This window comes from Acanthopagrus latus, chromosome 2, assembly GCF_904848185.1.
Source record: "Acanthopagrus latus isolate v.2019 chromosome 2, fAcaLat1.1, whole genome shotgun sequence".
NCBI classification, from domain to species: domain Eukaryota; kingdom Metazoa; phylum Chordata; class Actinopteri; order Spariformes; family Sparidae; genus Acanthopagrus; species Acanthopagrus latus.
In genome coordinates, this window is record NC_051040.1 from 5,607,123 (window position 1) to 5,625,845 (window position 18,723).

General features: G+C 39.0%; 1 protein-coding gene across 4 annotated transcripts in view; it reads right to left on the reverse strand.

The window, feature by feature from the left end:
* Positions 1-18,723, reverse strand: part of tenm4 (teneurin transmembrane protein 4) — a 205,519-nt gene that overhangs the window by 105,461 nt on the left and 81,335 nt on the right. For all 4 annotated transcript variants that reach the window (XM_037073890.1, XM_037073918.1, XM_037073908.1 and 1 more), the window contains 2 exons: positions 13,890-14,176; positions 12,736-13,008 (listed from right to left, as the gene is read on the reverse strand). In XM_037073890.1, the coding sequence (XP_036929785.1) occupies positions 12,736-13,008; positions 13,890-14,112 (496 nt within the window). In that variant the 5' untranslated portion in view covers positions 14,113-14,176. The remainder of the gene's footprint in view (positions 1-12,735; positions 13,009-13,889; positions 14,177-18,723) is intronic.

The window sequence follows — 18,723 nt, forward strand, 5'->3', positions numbered from 1 at the left end:
ACTTCTCCGAGACAAACAGATGAATGAATCAGACTGGAAATGTGAAATTGAAATCTTAAAAGAACCGAATAGAGATTTCTTCTGTGTGAGGAGAAACCTTAATAATGCCGCACTCCCACCTTCAGAGAAAAGTCCAAGGGGAGAAACTTTAAAGTGTTACCCACACGAGACGCTCGCCAGAAACCTATAATAAATGGAGAACACAATAAACAGCCCAGCTGAACCATGTAAACAATTAAAAAAGGATTGTGTTTGAACAGAGTAATATCTAACTGAACCATTTGCAAGACTCTTTAGTCTTTGAAAACTAAGCCAAGATTTTTTTGTTCTTTACTTCAGTAGTCCTCTGAATCAATGTTAGTTCTGACGAGCTCTGACATTGCTAAATCCCTCCGTGCAGACCCATTCAAGCATCCCTGGGGCTTTCTTTGTTCTAGGATAAAAAGTAAAGGTTCCAATCTCCTCACCTCTCGCTGTTAACAACATCCTGCAGGCATGAGATGGCTGTTCGTAAGGCTCTCTTGGTCAAGACGCATGTTTGTAACTGACAAACTGACAGAATATCTTCTTTAACGTCACAGAAAGAGTAGCGTAAAATAAGCAGGATTTTAAACACATTCACGCCCATTTGGCGAGTTGTCCACATAGGACTCGGGACTTCAAAGACGTATAAATGGTAATCTGCTTTAAATGGATGTTTCTGGGCCTCTATCATAGCTCGATCATCAACTGAGCCGACTTAAACCGTGGCTGAAAAAACAATGCTAATAGTGGATAATTATCAGCTTTTACTCCATCTGCACTAGCTGCTCTATTCCCTCTCCCATCACACACAGAGGCTGGTGAATAAACACAATGGCATGAATAAATAATGACCCAACAATCCTCTTAAGGTCCCCGAATAGTGAGGGGGAAAAAAGACAAAAGTTTACTTTTGGTGTTTGAGAGCAAGCGGAGCCTGAAATTGTAAGCGACTCATTAGGGCTACATGTGGCTTGCCTGGGGCCTCGCTGAACAAAGATGGCACCATCCCCATCCTGTCATTCCTCAGCACACTCTAGGCCTGGCCTAATAAAATTCTAAAGTATACCCTTAAGAAACAGCTACTTTCACAATAAAAGACAGTAAAGAGCTTAAGCACTGCCTTGAAAAAGAACATGAAAACCTTCACATCTTTCAAACTTTCTTCTGGAATCAAATTTTTATGAGACTGACTGGGAATTCTCTGAGTACTGAGGATCCCACCTTTGCTTGATTTGTGCAGATGTGCCATGCTGTGTATAAACATCACAGTAGTACGTATGATTTCATTCTAAAAGTGCATACCTCTGTCAAAACATTATTTCTTCCTCTCATCATGCTCTCTGGATACCTTACATAAAAGCCCACTGTTTTTCATTTCAGACACTTTGTCAGTGTTAAAGAATTGATTTGTGTGTGCCTCCCAGCACCCACTGAGTGCATGACAGTTCAAAAGGCTATCTAAAATACATGCTGCCAAGAGGCTTGTGATTCTAAGTGCTTATATAATTCATACCGTGTTAAAACTAAAGCCACTGAGAGTTTACAACGTGGCAAATAAGGTTTGTTTTTTTAATAGAAGTACTTACAAGCATTTAAGAGTAATATTAGGTTGGCACCATTGGATCTGCTATCAGCATTTTGCAAACATTTAGCTTCATCTCTTAATTCTCTTTGATGAAAAAAAAAAAAAATCCCAAGCAAGCATTCTACGCAGTGGTAGTGGCAAGAATGTAATAATAAAACATGGCGTATGGAGACGGGAAACACCTTTTCTGGAGTGTAATTGCAGAGACTTTGGTCAGAACGAGGTAAGCCAATTTCAATTCCAAATTTCCACTGAGGCAATGAATAGAAATGAAGTTGCCTGGGGTATATGGAGTCCTAGCAACTGGAGGTGGGAAACGACGTGAAGACCAGAATTACTATTTAATAGCCAAACCAGTGGTAAGTCAGAATGTGAATTTTAAAAATACATTTTTCCATTAATAAATACAAATGATTGGGTGAAGTTTTTTTTTTTTTTTTTAACCTTTACTTACGTCTGTCAATCCAATTAATCGATGTATGTTTTGGTTCTTTTGGACATTTGTATTACTTTTGCTGTCCTGCGCTGATCTGCAGGAGCTGAGCAGTTTGAATTGGCGGACACCTGATACATTTTACAATATATATATATTTTTTAATCACTCTCTGGCTACATGGGGTTATACATCATGTTGTCATTTTTGTAAGATGTTCTTTTTCCCAAATGCTTAAAAATGATAGCAGTCTGACTGTAAGAGACTAATTAAAGCTGGTCTCTTGCCGTGAGAAATATACTCTTGGACTCTTTTCTTGGATGTGAACAAGGCAGAATGGTGCACAACTATGCAACTCATTTTTATATGCAACGTTATCTTCTTTTCATATTTAACTTTAGCTGCACTCATTAAAGCACCGTACCATGTAATAACTCGGAGCGCACATGGAACAGCCAACAATTTCAATGGACCACCCTGTTTAAATAAAAGTTCACCAAATGGGTGGGGGAATGACCCTGAATCAAGCCACTTTTAAAAGCATCACAGTTGTGACAATACAACTTTGAACTAAAACAAGAATCTAAGCTTGCATGTGGCTAAGAGGACCTTCCCTTTCACTTTCTTCAATGCTGCTTCTTCACTGTCTTCTGAGCAATATTGACATCAAAAGACGATGCAATCTATTACAAGGGTGGCAACTGAAGACAATTAAAAAAACCACAACAATTAAATTCTGACCCAGGATCGAAGGCGCCAAGCATCCAATTAGTGAAGTACACTAACAAGCTGTAGCCTGCAGCTTATTGCTAGGTGAAAAATACAGAGAGAATTCTTTAAAACTTCCACAAAGTCAAAATTACTTCTACACTTTGGGGAAATCAGGGTCATCAGGGTCAGCGCTTAGACTTAAAAACGAATCATTTTAAATCCATTTACCAATATAAACAAGGTTCGGAAATGAGATACTCTTTTGTCCTCACTTTCTAGATTCATCTCTGCAAAAGCCTTGTAATATTGTTGCCTCTGCCAATTCCCTCTAAAGGGTCATACAACCAATATTTTTTTCAGCATAACTGTTTATCAGGCTGCTGTCTGACAGAAGTCAATTTATTTTCTATTTCCTGAATTAAGTTGTCCAACTTGACATTTTAAAAACAACCGTCATTCATTCCTAGTCTTAGTGTGGAAATTATTCTGGCTGTCCTTGAATTACATTTCCTATTAGCACATAATTAAATGCTACCTGTTATACATCCAAACCACTAGTTCTTAGCTTGTAAGTCAGTTAAAGTCATCTAAGTAGCTCAAAGTGTGCCAACGCCAAAATTAGGTAATTCACACAGTGCAAGCACTGAGGTTTGAAGACAGAAGAGAAGAGAGAAAGCAGCTCTGGTGTGACCTGCTGCAGAAGCCGGCAATTCATACAGCTGAGATAAGACTAGTGTTTTCAGTGTGACAGCAGTACTTTAGAGGAAGCACTGAAGGCAGAGGGGGAAAAAAATCTAAAGCTTATGTCCTGAGCTATTTTCTTCAACATGCACAGGCTGTGAAATTTCACTGTGCCTAGCTACTTTCACTGGGAGAGAAATAATCCAGGAAGAACCTGAGCTGTCCAGCACAACAAGGTTTGAGAATTGCAGGGTCTTTATGCGTTAAAGACTTATGTGTGCACTACCCCTATATCTAACTGTGCTAATCTTATTTCGAATACTGCAGTACTGACAAACCCTGAGAGCCAAAACGGGAGTGTTGCAAATAATTAATCATACAGTTATGCACTGAGACGATCTTTGATGGTTCAAAGTAGAGAATCAAACGAAGCACAAATTCAGTTACTGTCACAGATACCTGTCATCATCTGAAAATGTCACAGTTCCATCGTGCTGTTTTCTTACTCAGAGGTGCTTTGATGTTACATAATTATTATGTGTGTAGTTTTTCAGTCACACATGTGAAGGCAATGTGTACGCAAGTACAATACAAAGCATTTTGTATCAAAAGTGCATTCATGTATGTTTTAATCTTACAACATATAACAAGTGTTATCAAGTGACACAACTTCAGACATTTACCAGAGTTGGTGTTTACCGGTTCATCTTCTGTAAATCAAGCAGGACTAGAAGTTCTGTCCATGGATTTGAATCAGGGACCTATATATCAGAGGTGACCACTAATGAGAGAAAACTCAGCATGGAAGTTTAATTATTTCTATCTCATACCGGGGCAGCAGCACGTTATGATCTCTGCCTCCTCAGCCTCAATAACAATTGCTAATTGCTTTCACTGGAGATAACTGGTCGCTCAGAGATATCCGGAATCTTATTGCAAGGGACTGGTACATAATATTTAAAAGCATGAAAAATAGGTTAAATGCACAGTATGGGATTTCTGCCACTTTGGGATCTCAATCAGAACATAATAAGACGTAACAGTGTTGCATCATGGGAGTTCTTGTCTTCGTTGTTGAACATCGACCACTGCTGATGAAAATCATCTGCAGGACTCTTGTTTCTTTCTTTCTCTCTCTCTGAAAGGTTTTAGTGACAGGAATGTAATGCACCAATATCTTGAGTAACATAACAGATTTCTCTTGGTTTGAATATCGTTGGAAACATTTGGGACGATGTACTGTATGCACACAACTGAAGGGTCTAATCCTTATTTCGACATTTGATGCAGATATGTTTATAAATGTTTTATCTAATGTGGGTTGGTCGAGTGGGGTACCTGATCTGTCAAACTCAGATATCAAGTTATTTTTTTTTTTTTTTATCATAAAGCTGGTCAATGTGTTACATAAACACTGTGAAAGCATCAGTGCACTCAATCCACAGATAAATGCAGACAGACCTTATCAAGACACAACCTACAAACGAGCTGTGTGGGCTTCTGTAAGTTCATGTCATCACATATATACAGTCACTGCCCTCAGCCACGCCTCCAGCATAGCCTCAGTTGCTAAAACACAGCATGGCTGATGTGGAAACACAGCTGGCGGTGCTGCTTTATGATGGCTCCCGCTGCTTATCTTTCAAGACCCACCATACTCCGCCTCTGATTTGCTTGCATCTATGACGAAAGCCGTGTCTGCTTGGTCAATTCATTTATTTTTTAATCACCCCACAAATCAAACAAGAATTAGCTAGCTGGCATGCCATTTCTTAGTAGTGTGTTCATGGTTATCTGGTCTGGTGTTAATGGGTTGTGTTCGTGTTCTTCTTGCGGTTGGTTTGTAAAAACCAAGCGACAGAGCTAATACAGCAGACAGGATAAACACACTGACCTCTTCAGCTGTCGCAGCCGCAGGGTCTCCGGACAAGTAAGGTAGAGTAGACCAGCGGCAGGGCATCCCTGACGCCTGGCCCATCTGCTCTGCCTAACCTGGAGACACTCTGACAGCAAAGAGCAGCCCTCAAGGATGATCAGTGATCCCTCGAGGAGCAGCAGCAGACTCAGAGAGAAGCCGAAGAGATTGGTGTGTTTACCAGGGAAACTACAGCTAATACACATAGCTAACAAAAAATAGCAGTGGACAGTATGAGAAAAATATGTAAAAAGAAACGTTTTCACCAACTATATAGTATTAACCTGAAAATGAGCATTACGTGGGACCTTTAATAAGGTCAGGATTGAATAAGCGCTGATACAGATCCAGAATATTAAATCACTGCCTTGCTTATTTGTATCATACATTTTTAACAGAGAGTTTTTTTTCCCCCTTTAACTTACATAAATATAACATGAGCATGGTTAATGACTGTATATTAAATGGATATTGCTAAATGAGGGACAGAAGTTGAAAGACTGGGTTAGGATGATCCCCCATGGAGGACAGCTCATCCTGCTCCATGTCGTGCGTTGAGCTCTGCTGAAGCCCCTGAGCCTTGGTGGTAAGATGGGCCCTGATGTGCTGTTGGTTTAGACTGTCAGACGCACTGGCAGGGAGCGGGTATGCAACTCCGCAGATAACAGACCAAAACTGTCCACAAGGGCCTCTAAAACCCAGCAAATTAGCCTGCAAATGAGCCAGAGAATATCTCTACTAATCCATGATCTGAGCGGAGACTCTGCCAAAAAAGTAAACAAATAAATAACTTCACAAGAAATACTGGGGGTGGAAATAACCACTGCTGCGAGCTGGGTAACCACTTGTGATTTCTTTGAAGCATCATTTCGCCTGATATTCTGCTGCTTCGATGCCTGTGACCATTTCAGAACAAGCTTCCATGTTGTGCTCAATGTGAAGGCAGTGAAATTAAAGATCCCAATATTGCATTAAAAAACATGTCCCCTACAGCAAATGATCACATTCTCTGTGTCTCTATCATAGATGCCAAAAGACAATGATGCATGAAAATACCACTGTTTAACAATAGTCATTAAATGTGTCCCTATGGTAAAGCTGATATGATTACAATCCTTACTGTGTAAATGCTTTAATTGTTTCTGTGATTCTTTAAAACACAATTATCTTTAGATTGTTGTCTGTTATCTTGTGACTTCATACAAAAGATGTCTGTCAAAGAGAGGCAATTATTGTCTGGATAAGTAGCACTTGTTGTTTGATTTTTATTCTTAAAAGGATTTCTTATGGAAGGCAAAACTGTAAATTAAAAGGAAATGGCTATGAAAAACATAATTTAAACCCAAATGTGAATAATGGGTAGTTATTATTTCCATAAAATCTTGTTGCTAAGTGTTTTTTTTAACAATTGTCAGGTAATTATATTAATTCTTATGTTATTCATGTTGCTACATAAATGTGTGAGGATTAGGTATAAATTATTATGTATTTCAATTCTATAATTATTTGATTTAATTGAATTACTTAATCTAAACTGCCCACAGTTACAGTCCACTAGATGGCATGGTATATTTCATAATGTTCTATATTTATGATTATTTGTATTACTTAAATAAGACCATCACATTGTTGCTCATTAAACATTGCTGTTTCAGAACAATAAACAAGAAAGACTTTACTGACTATATTTAATACATCATAAAAAAAATAGCAATGTTTGCTGTTTTACATGGATTTGGATTTCTTTTTTCAAGCAAAAATCAAGAGGACCTGATAATAATATTCTTCTCACATATGACAATTGTGTGTGTGTGTGTGTGTGTGTGTGTGTGTGTGTGTGTGTGTGTGTGTGTGTGTGTGTGTGTGTGTGTGGGCATGCAAATCTGCTCCTGCTTCTCCAAGGTCACAAGAAGAAACCCCATCTCTGTGGTCCTACCACACTCCTGTAAAACATGCCCTAATGAATCCAGCTCTGTTATACAGGAAACGTCTTTTCTAATTGGAAGTTTGTTTTCATTTCACCCCACGGGCTGCTGGTGAAGCTCCAGCGAATCGGTTCAAAGGTAAAACACATCTTAAAATGTGGAGCTGGAATCAAATATATTTGCTTATTCACCACAGGAGGGTGTGGCCATCAGAATTGGTATTTCAGTTGTCTATGAGGAGCAAGATTAAGGTGCCTCCATCAAAGTGTTCAAATGCTTGTTCAGTAGTCACTTTTAGAAAACATTCAAATCATTATGCAGAGGTTTCGCTTTTTTTTAATGTGATTCCTCATTTTCATTCATCCGTTGTAAGTCAGATGTGGTCCTGTGAATAATGATCAAAGAAATCCACACTTGAAAAGTGTAACGGTATCGTGTTAGTCAGTTAGTCATTCTGGACTGTTGTGGTAGTAACAGAAAACAACTTTGAACACAAGTGTTTCTGTGACTTCTGCAAACTCAAACTTTGAACAATTAAACACTAACAGAGGAAAATGGACCATTATCAGAACTAAACGCCTTGTAACACACACAACTATCACCCAGTGGGTGCTTTTGTATGCAAGGGGAAATGTGACTTGGGCCTAGAATAACATGAGTGAAAAGAACAGAATAAGTGTTCTTTCACTCACTATCAACATGGTTAGGGGACAGGCTGTTGTACTCCCCGCTCAAGTTCAAATCTGCGAGAGATTTGCTTTTCAAAGCCCATCAGTCTTTTAGGGCGGTGACATGTTTCCACGAGGAACACCTGTCCCTCATAGACAGTCATGTTACGTTCAAAGATTCAGCAACTGAGCACCACCCTGGAGCTCTTAACCTCAATCTTTCAACAGTTCAAAGTTTCTTCAGAGTCTTGAACCTTCCAACAAGTATCTGATAGAGGTGGCAGGGGAATGAATCACCATCACTGTGGAGTTGGCACTTTACCGTGAGAAATTTTTTTCATAGTCCATTTCATAACTCAATAAAAGCTATTCTAATTCTTATCAATGTTTAAATTTTCCCTTTTTAACTTCTAGTGCTTTTTAGTAGTAGATGTTACGACTAAGAATGGAAGAGGAAGAAGTTACAAGTACAAGTATTTATTCATAACAATTAATAGTAATTCTAGGATTTGTGCAACTATGTGCAAAGCAGACCGGCTTCAATAACATAATATAACCTGAATAACAGAAACGCACTTGATATGAACTTTAAGGTCATCAGCAGCAGTATAGGCAGAAAAACATTGTATTCCAACAGCTGTGAGGAAATCTGTCTGAAAGCACAGAAAATAGGCTGCGCATGGTAAAATCCACATGAAAAGACCGGCCACTTTTTCGTCTGACAGCTCAACATCAATAAATATTAGCCCTACCCCAGCTAAAAGCATGATCACATCAGCACATTAGCCGCTCTGTTCTTTGAAGGTAAAAATGCTGATTGATGACTCGTATTTAATCATGCAGAACAAAAGGCAGAATTGAATTAAGAAACCCGACCGTCATTCATCTTCAAGTGGCTTTTTTTTTTTTTTCTTTTTTGCAACTTTGAATCATTAGTCAGTGGTGGAGCCTAAAAAGTGTGCTGTTCCCATACTTGCTTGGTGTGATAAAGACATGGCTATGTGAAATGCAAGACAGGAAAGGAAAGGAAAAAGAGGAAGGAAAGAAAGGAAAAAACTGAATAGCTAACCATAACATAATCAAGAAGACTACTGCAGGATTATGAAAAATATATTTTTTTGATAAAAACCATAATGTCACATTGAGCACTCTTCAAATCAAATTATCAAAAATCAAAAGTCAGATTAGATATTGTCATTTATCTGTTCATTACATCCAGTCTACTTTAATGCAGTTTCTATCACATTATCATAAACCCACTGTTCAGCTCATCCAAAGGATTTAATAGCACCTAGCTGTGTGGTTGCAGACTGCAGTGTCAGCAAGTGTTTGGTTTGTCCATTCAGGGCCACTGCAAAAACACAGTGGTGCAACAAGGCGGACTGTGTGGAGAAGGAAGTGCTTCCTTTGTAGATCAGCTCGTTCTAAGGTAATGAAATATCATGTACTAATGAAAGTGTATTCATGAATCTTATGAAAAAAATATGTACATACAAACACACACACACACAGAGCACTACTAATAATCAAAGAAGTAGTACTAGTAGTGTTATTAGGAGCAGTATTATCTCTACCAAAGTCAGTGCTGGAGAATAATTTAGTTGGCGCTAGAACATGATCAATAGTCGAATCTAATAAAGATCAAATGAATTTGATAAAAATCAGGGTTCATTTTGCGATTTCAGAAGTGTGTGGAGATCTCAACAGAAATCTCCACTAGTTGCTTGTGTGCTGCAGAAAATCTAAATTCAGCTGGGAGGTTATTGAGGGACGTTCGCAAGAAGATTTCAGATGCATTCTAAGAGGCTTTGCCTTGAAGCAAAGCCTACAGCTCTCAAGATTTTAGTAATTAGTAATATTTTAAAGATAATCTAACTCCAAAAACTAAATATCACAAAGACGAGTCCAACACTTGAAAAAAAAAACCCTTAATTAAAAAAAAACTATATTCAGATAAAACAGTGCTCAGAATGATACTACGCTGCGGAGAGGCAAACTGCACCGGTAAATCTGACTTCAGTGCGAGATCAAAGCTGGAGTGTATATATATATATACACACACACATATATGTATTGTATCCTTAATCAATATAGAACAGATCTCCCAGGAGGATGGAGAAGGGGGAAGCCAAATCGGTACACAACTAACCGCCTACTGGAACTAATTACATTTTGTCCTTAGAAAAATACCAGTGTCAGTCACACAAGCCTTTTTCTATCAACAGGAACTGTGTAGGCCTTGGCTGAATTATTTTTCTCCGCAGGTTATGGAACACATGAATAACAACAGTCTCTCAGCAGGCTTTTGTGGCTGCTGCCGGTTCTCATGGTTACAGAAACGTAATAGTCCACCTATGACAGTGGGGGAAAGTTGGGATTAGAGAACACATCTGGATAAGCTGTAACAGGGTAAAATCCAAAAACAGCAGCCCTCTCCCAAACCCAGCAGGTTGGGCTGGCCTCCTCGCTGTTCAGCCTCTGTAGGATGTGCAATGACTCAGCAGTCGCTGGCTGCTGGAAGTGTCCTCAAGGGGCTCCCTAGGGACCAGAGGCATGCTGGGTAGAAGACACACGCATACCTGTACACATTGCATGAATGCACTTCAAACGCTAACCAACCCAAACACATGCACAGGCCATGTACTTTGTCGCAAGCCATTTAAACATGGGATAACAACTTCTGTTGGACCTGACTACTAATCCAACATTCAATCAGTTGTACTCGTCTACCCGTCACATACTAGGTCATAATGACAATCATAGTAGCAACTCATTTTATCTTCACAACTGGAATGAATATTAGAATAACACATCATTTTCTTCCATGGTTCTTATTCACAGTAGGTACAGGATGCCTCGGAATCACTTGAGCATCAAGAAAATTGCTCCAAAATCACCATCGCTTATTTGCATGCATTAAATGCAGGGTCAAGCAAGTCACATGTGAAGAGGGGGAGAACTGCCCAGCAGCTTGAATACATTAAAGCAGAGTAAATGGTTTGTTGATTTAAAGAGATTAAAGCACACACAAGCAGGCCTGCTCGATGGATTTTAATTAACTTGCCATATATAAATTGTATGTTATCAGACATTACTGAATTAAACGCTGAATACAAGTGCTCTTTCTGCTTGGCTGCGTTGAATAAAAAGCTACTTAGAATCTCGATTGCGTCTCACAGATGTAGCATGATGATGCTGCAGCTACGGGTGCTCTGAATACATTCCAGCATACCAACCCCCCGAACAGCCTTCCGAGGAGATTCTCTTTAATTATGTACAATACAGCCAAATTCAAGTCCCCTGGCATCTCAGATGATCAAGCAGAGGGATGCCACGTTCTCTCCCTGAGTCATTCGGGCAAATGGATTCCACTTCCAAGAGTCATTTCTGTCAGTTATAATAAGAAGCTAATACATAATGTGACACACTCTGAAATGCAAAACTATTCACAAGGTTCTCTGCAAGGCTGTGCAGGGGCAATTAGAATTTTGCCTCTAGGCCCTTGATGAGTTCCTCTATCTCTGCAGGATCCTGGGAACAGTATCATAAATCTGCCAGTTAATATGCATGATTTAGGTTTGTGTTAAACTTTGCATAATGTGAAACAGAACTTACATTTTACCACATAGATAACACCCTGGTGTAAAACAGAAAATGGAAAAGAATCAATTTTGGTTGCAACTCGGGTAAACAAACGCAGAGAGGAGTAAGCATTGTAGACACAAAAGGGCTGTGTGGGTAAGAGAGACCTGTCTGTCAGGTACTGCCTCCGCACTGCACTGCATTCACACCTAGAGCTTTTTCTCTTGGTGTATGTTGTACGCAAACACTTAAGTTGTATTAAGTTGTAAATGTGTTTTTGGACAAATAAGCGTTCGGGGGGGACTGAGCAGCGAATCCAAATGGCGTTTCTGCTCCCAAACAGAAGTCTGTAATCTCATGGCTGTACAGAACACTAATCTACACATTTGAATGAGGGGTATCTTCAGCCGAACTGCCATTATCTTCTGACATTTTCCAGCACTTGACATGGCTCATAGTTGCATATTCCCTGAGCTCAAGTGACCTTCTGAACAAGCTCACAGGCTCATCTGTCCCTTGGGGGAAAACACCAAGGCACAGAAAGATGAATTTGATACATATGGCTTTCCACTTCCTGGCACTAATTTCACCAAGAAACCTGCCAGACCAATTCCTATAAAAGTCAAGACATGATTCACACACTGCAACACGAAGAGGAGAGCGAGGAGTAAAGTGATCCGGGAAGGATGAACAGCAGAGGTACTGGTATGCAAAACGTCTGACTATGCACACTGTGAACGCTGTTAATTTTTCTCTACAAGAGGTAAAATCCTTAATCAGTTCATTGGTCTTCAGCCAATTTTTTTTTTTTTTTAAATGCAAACATATACTTAAGGTTCTTAATAAAAAATGTAAAGGTCAATCTGGTCAGGCTGAAATAGTGTGTACCAAGACAGATTTATACAATACACAATATGCAACTCATCTTGTGGTATTAAAGACTCAGGTTGAGCATCATCAAAAACTATCCAATAAATCCAAAGAGACACAATCATCAATTAGTCTTAGACTGTACCGAGCAGAACAGTCTAACCGCTGTTCCATGTTCAATGTTGTCGCAAAGACAAAGCATGTCATTCTGCGTCACCATACAGGAACATGCTTTAAAAAAATACACACCTATTTCATTGCAACACCAGAATCAAAACCACATGTAAGAGACACAGTGTAAAAACAGCTTGCCTCATAAGTATGAGAGAAAAGTGGCCTACCGTTTTCTGTGTTCTCATGTTCAGTATCAGTGAGGGTTAGGTTGGAGTTTGCCCTGCTGGAGAGGCACGAACTGCGGCCTGACTTGGTGTTGCTGCGGCCCCATAATCTGACCGCATGCTCCGGTGACATGATGCCGTCTGTCTCTGTGTCTGCGTCAGAGCCCACACTGACTGAGTATTCGCGGTGTGGCATCCCCATGTCAGTCCTGTACGTGGCTACGTGGGATGGGAGCGCCTCACCAAAGCCAAGGTTTCGAAGGGAAAAGTCTGCTCCTGCGGCAAAGCCAATAAATACAAAGCTGAATCACTTCACATAACAAACTGTATTGAGTGCAGAGAAAGATGACAGGATTATTCTCGCCTTTTAGAAGAGCAGCGATCGCTTAAAAGGAAATGTTTGACAAGCTATAGCGGTGGTTTTACATGAAGATGCAAGTATTTTGAGCTGAAATTAGTTTTTGTGTAAGCAGGATTGCTTTTTAAATGAGGAATTCACAATTTTCATATCATTAATCAATCGCATCAATTATTTCTCTTCCAAGTTTTTTACCAAGGTAATTAGAATTACCACCGCAAGCCAGGGGACTTGGAAATCAGTCCTTAATGATTTGAGAATTTCACTAGATTCTGAAACAGCTGGAAATGAAATACTAAATAAATCAAATGTTGTTTCTTTCCTTCAGTGCACCACTCAGAAAACAGAGCCCATGTCTATATGAATAAAAATGTAAATGTTTTAGTGAACTGTCAGAGCTACGCCTCAGATTCAAGGCTACCTCAACAGTGCCATCACATCTGATTTGAACTTTGATGATCAATAATATATCTGGGCGAGCAGGTAAAGGTATTCCTGTCCTCCATGAAGTTTTTAACACCAGCACGGTAAGTCCAAACCCTGGCCACCCCTCTTAATAGTCAAACAATGCAGAGTGACCTCTACAGTGACTGAGTGTGAATTACTGAGGGACTCCTCATTAAAAAGCAATGATGCATATATTGAGACCAGGCGGTAATGTGCTCTTGACTTAACCAGTGTTTTCATGTCATTATGCACTGCTTATATACTTACAGATGAACCATAGTGATATCAATGACAATCTCCTCAGATGGCATAATATTAGAGTAGTTCTAATATTTGGACAGTCGAGGCTCACCTTGCCGGCCGAACTCGTCCACTTCGTGATGAACCATTTCCTTGACGCGGCTCCCGTAGGCCATCCTGGAGTCGTGGTCAAAGGCCTTGAGTGTTTCGCTGGAGCTGTAGGACTTGGTGTTGGGTTTGCCATCCTCGCTATCTGCTGAGGAGCTGGTATAACGGCGCTCTGTGTCCTGCCGGGCAGTGAGTGAGCGGTAAGGTCTACGTTCCTTCACTTCCATGGCTGCCTCCACACTATTTTCAACATCAAATGTGGATTACAACGCCAGTTCAGTCTGAGCGATTCTGTGAAAGTAAAACACACAGAAAAAAAGAGATGTTAAAAAATCAAGACATATTGATTATTTTAAAATAGCCTAAAATGACTGTGATATCATTTAAAGCCATATGGCACATTCCTAATAAAACATATTATCACTTTCAACCATGTTTAACTGTTATCTTAAGACTTTTTGACAAGTTTATAGCAACATCATTGATCATTTGAAAGGAGAAATCACTGAATCTATCCACTCACACACACACAACCAAGCAACTGTGGAAATAAATAAAATGCAAATGCATGTTTCCAAACAGTAAGGTATTCATGGCTCAGCACACACAGGGAGAGCATGAAGAACCAGCAGGATTAGGTTTAATAAAATACAGCACAACAAATCTTGCACCTATAAAGTTTACGGTGCAAGTCTCCCACAAATATTCTATTTTATGTGCTGTATAGAAACGCTGGGCCTCCGGCATCTGTAAAAGTGGCAGGTGTCCTTCCATGAATTGTGTTGTTTATAAGTTACAAATCATCACCGGTTGAAAACTGAGCAGCCAAACAAATCTAGGACTACACTGAACCAGCAGAGATGATTAAAATCTGAAACATAAAACCCCAACTGTCATATGGCGCACACCGAGCATGAGATCAATAGAGAGAGGGAGTTTTAGCATCAAGCTATGTGCTGCGTTTTATTTTCTTGCCTTGAAGGACAACATAAAGAAACCTGCTTCAAAATTATTTTAAGATATTCCAACATAATTATTTCTGGTTTTGCTATGTGTTTTCATATAAAAAGGTAAACCAGACGGCTAAAACAAGAAAAAGAAAAAAAATACTTTAGAATAACATTATAAAGGACATAAAATAAATATATATATATATATATATATATATATATATATATATATATATATATATATATATATATATATATATATATATATATATATATATATGGGAGTAAATTGATGATGTCTTGCAAACAGCTCATTGGAAGCAGACACTTGGTCTAAAGATATTGAGCTGGATTAACAAATGTCAATGTGGATACAAACTTGATTAAAGGCTTGGTCGCTGTTTACTTTAAGGCTCAATTACCGAACAGACAATTAGTGAGCAAGATATTGCAGCAATATAATATATTTTCTTGCTTCCTCCAAATATGTTGATGATATATGCATAATTACATATCATGATTTGAAAACCTGCTGATCATTCATGCGGCAGGATTAACATTCACGCTGCAGGATTCTACTTCTATGCTACTTGCTCCCACACTTGAAAATATATTTTACTATAAGCCAAAATAGGATGCAAGTCACTGCATTAGAGAGCACAGCTCTTTGTAAAGAGATAAAATCTACTCCTGGCAAATCTGGGAGTTTTTACTGACAATGTGCATGTGTTGCTCAGACAAGGATTTTTCCACAAGATAAGCCCTTTTTGAACACTGAATGAGATTTGTGCTGGACAGAACAGTAAACAATAATCCTTCCTGAACTATGTTTGCCCTTGATTCAGAAAAAAAAAAAAAAAAAAAACTTTCCTTGAAGACGTCATTGTTGGGTTTGGGGGTTTCTTTTTGTTTGTATTGACAGCTGAAAAGATCCTAGTGATTAATGACTTGGGGCCTCAATACCAGGACCTCCGCCACATGGGGGGGAAGAAAACGCTCCCACTCTGAAACGGCAAGAGCACTTCAGCTGCTCCCAAGATTTCAGATGCAGCTTGTATGGGTTGCTAATTTTTACCTTTTTGCTCAAGATCCTTGATACTATGCAAATGTAAGAGAGCAGCTTTCCAAAGTTTCAAGAATGTTCTGCAAAGTGCATTGTTTTTGTTTCCAAAGAGCCGGGCTCAATGCTTCAGCCATCACTCTTCTGTACAGCCTTCGCTCCTCATTATTAATCGGCTGGTATGCAATGAGATGTACCTTTGAGGCCATGGGAAACCCAGAGGAGTTTTTGAAAGAAGCAACAGGCCATACATGATGACAGATGATACGGGATGCAAATGTAGGCCCTGGAAAATGTATCCGCCTTGACTGCAGCTGTCAGAATTTTCACACAAAACATGTTGTAAAACTAAACAGCGTTCTTCTTCGTAAATAGGCTACATCTGGCATTATCATGGTGTTTCAGCGCCAGAGAGAAAAGCTGTTGTTCTTGTTCATCTGTCTACATCTAAATCCTGGTAGAAGGAGCCAAAACAAAGAAAAAGCCACAGTTTTATTGTTTTAGCGTACTGGTACGTGAAGATAATAAACAGAAGGTTGAATTTAACAAAGATGTCTCAACACTTGGACCCAAAAAGAAACAGAGGCGAGAAGCAATCAAACGGCTACTTTTTAAATATTATCATCATCATCTCATGGTAAGACACAGGGGACTAGAGAGTAGAATCTTGAAACAATGAAGGAGAGGGTAAATGAGGGTACATTCAAAAAGACTCAGTCAGAAAGTTATTTACAAAGACCAGTGAAAAATGACTGCCATGGATTGAAATCTCTTAAACAGAGATAACAATCACCTGCTTTTATTTCAAAGACAAAGTCCCTCTAAGGCTTGAGCTGCAGTGCCGGAGCATTGCCAGAAAGAAGCTAACTGCATATCTATGCAATGATCCAAAATCAATTGAGGTCTCTCTGGACAGACAATAGAAATGTTGGATGGTCTGTTTTTCCCCGTTGAAACAATTGCACACTCTACATTTTTCAATTGCATTGTCTAGAATTGGCCAGGCTCGTCAGGTGCGTCTGTGGGTGTTAAGCAAATGTATAGCAGTTGGAAGAGGAGTAATAATGTCGTTATGATGTTGCAGGGAGCGATGAGCAATGACCTGTGTATGTCAACAGTCTATCAGATACAGTGACGTTGCATTTGATGCGTGTTGCATGTGTGAAGTGTATATGTGGAGGGAGTGAGTACAGACTCGAATTTTGTTGTTCATTGTGTGACCAACAAAAAAACATGGAGGTTGGCAATTGCATAAGTTATCATCTGAACTATTCTGTACTTCTGTGGTGCACAGAACAAATTATGATTGGCCAATACATGTTCAGAATATGTCCTCTAGACATGTTCATTGCAAATGATCAGCAGCAGAGGCGCAACGTCTTTCTGATATTAACAGCTGTGTGTATGATTTCATCGCCTAAGATTAAAATCATTCTAATATTTTGGTCAGAAATCAGAAGCTATGCGTGAAATGCTACCATTGTCAAAAGGTAAGCAATCACATTAGACATCTGGAGGATTTTTTTTTAAAAACATTTATTCTAGCCAGCTATGTCTATCTTTTTAAGGGTTCTGGTTATTTTCAACTCATGGCACTATTTCTGATTTTTTTTTCAATACCATTCTTTTTTTATTCACTCCACATTAACTCAATAAAATATCAGAAAGTGCTGGGGGAAAAAACATGCTCCCAGAGGCCAAGGTAGCAACTTTAAACTGTTATGTTTGACCAAAATTGAAAAGATCAAATGAATTCAACTTGCAATGAAAGACATGTTCATTGCCGGGGTTGATGTAAACTAAACTAAAAATGTGAGCATGGTGAAGTCTTGCAGCTTCAGAGGAGTTCCTCGATGCGATGCTAGCCTTCACACAAAACCTGTCGAACCAACCCATAAAACAAACCACCCGCAGTGTGAATAACCAATTACAGAAGCCCCTGTTAAAACACTAGTTGAGGTTTTTGCTGGGCAGATCGTTGTGACTATTGCTCCAGTGTCAGGAGTTGGTTAAATATGGGATCTAAATACGTGGGAGGTGTTTGGGGTACAATATAAATGCAAATGGCTCTGTACTATCCATCAAACAATTAGCAGTGTGCTGAGAATTGCTATTCAGTGCTGCTGCATATAAATCTAGCCTTCACTCTGCACACAACCCTGTTTTCCATGATAATTAACCGCTTGCTGCTCTTTACATGTCGTAGATTTTCCATGCAGAATCCGAGACTAAATACTAACGAACATTTTGGTGAAACACAGAAAACAGACAAAGTAACACACATGAACGACGTTTGACAAATCCCTTGGAGTATAATGTAGGATGATTACAGATTACTTGTCTGTGAAATCACTTAATTACTTACTATTATTACTAATTACTATCACTAAGATTGAGACATAATGTGTTCCTGATTAGTGATGACATTTTTTTAGACAAATGGCTGTTGATACGCAGAGCATAAGCTACAGAGGTTTTGGAGGACAATTGCTTTTCAATTCAGGGAGACCCAACTAACATTTTGATGTATGATCAATGTTAATATGCATTTCACAGTCAGTGTTTGACTATTATGTGCTTATTGTTGACTGTCAACCGAAATCAAAATGTAGCATTTAGGCACAAAAGAACTTTTATTACAAACATCTTTAACAATTATTTCAAATATATATTCTACAAAATACATCAAGTGACAAAAATAAAATGTTTTAAATACATTTTTGGTGCATTTTGTTTATTATCTATCCTGATCACGTACTCAACGGATTAGTGACAGTTAGCTACAACACTGCGGACAAACATATACACACAAAAGCAGCCTGTAGAGC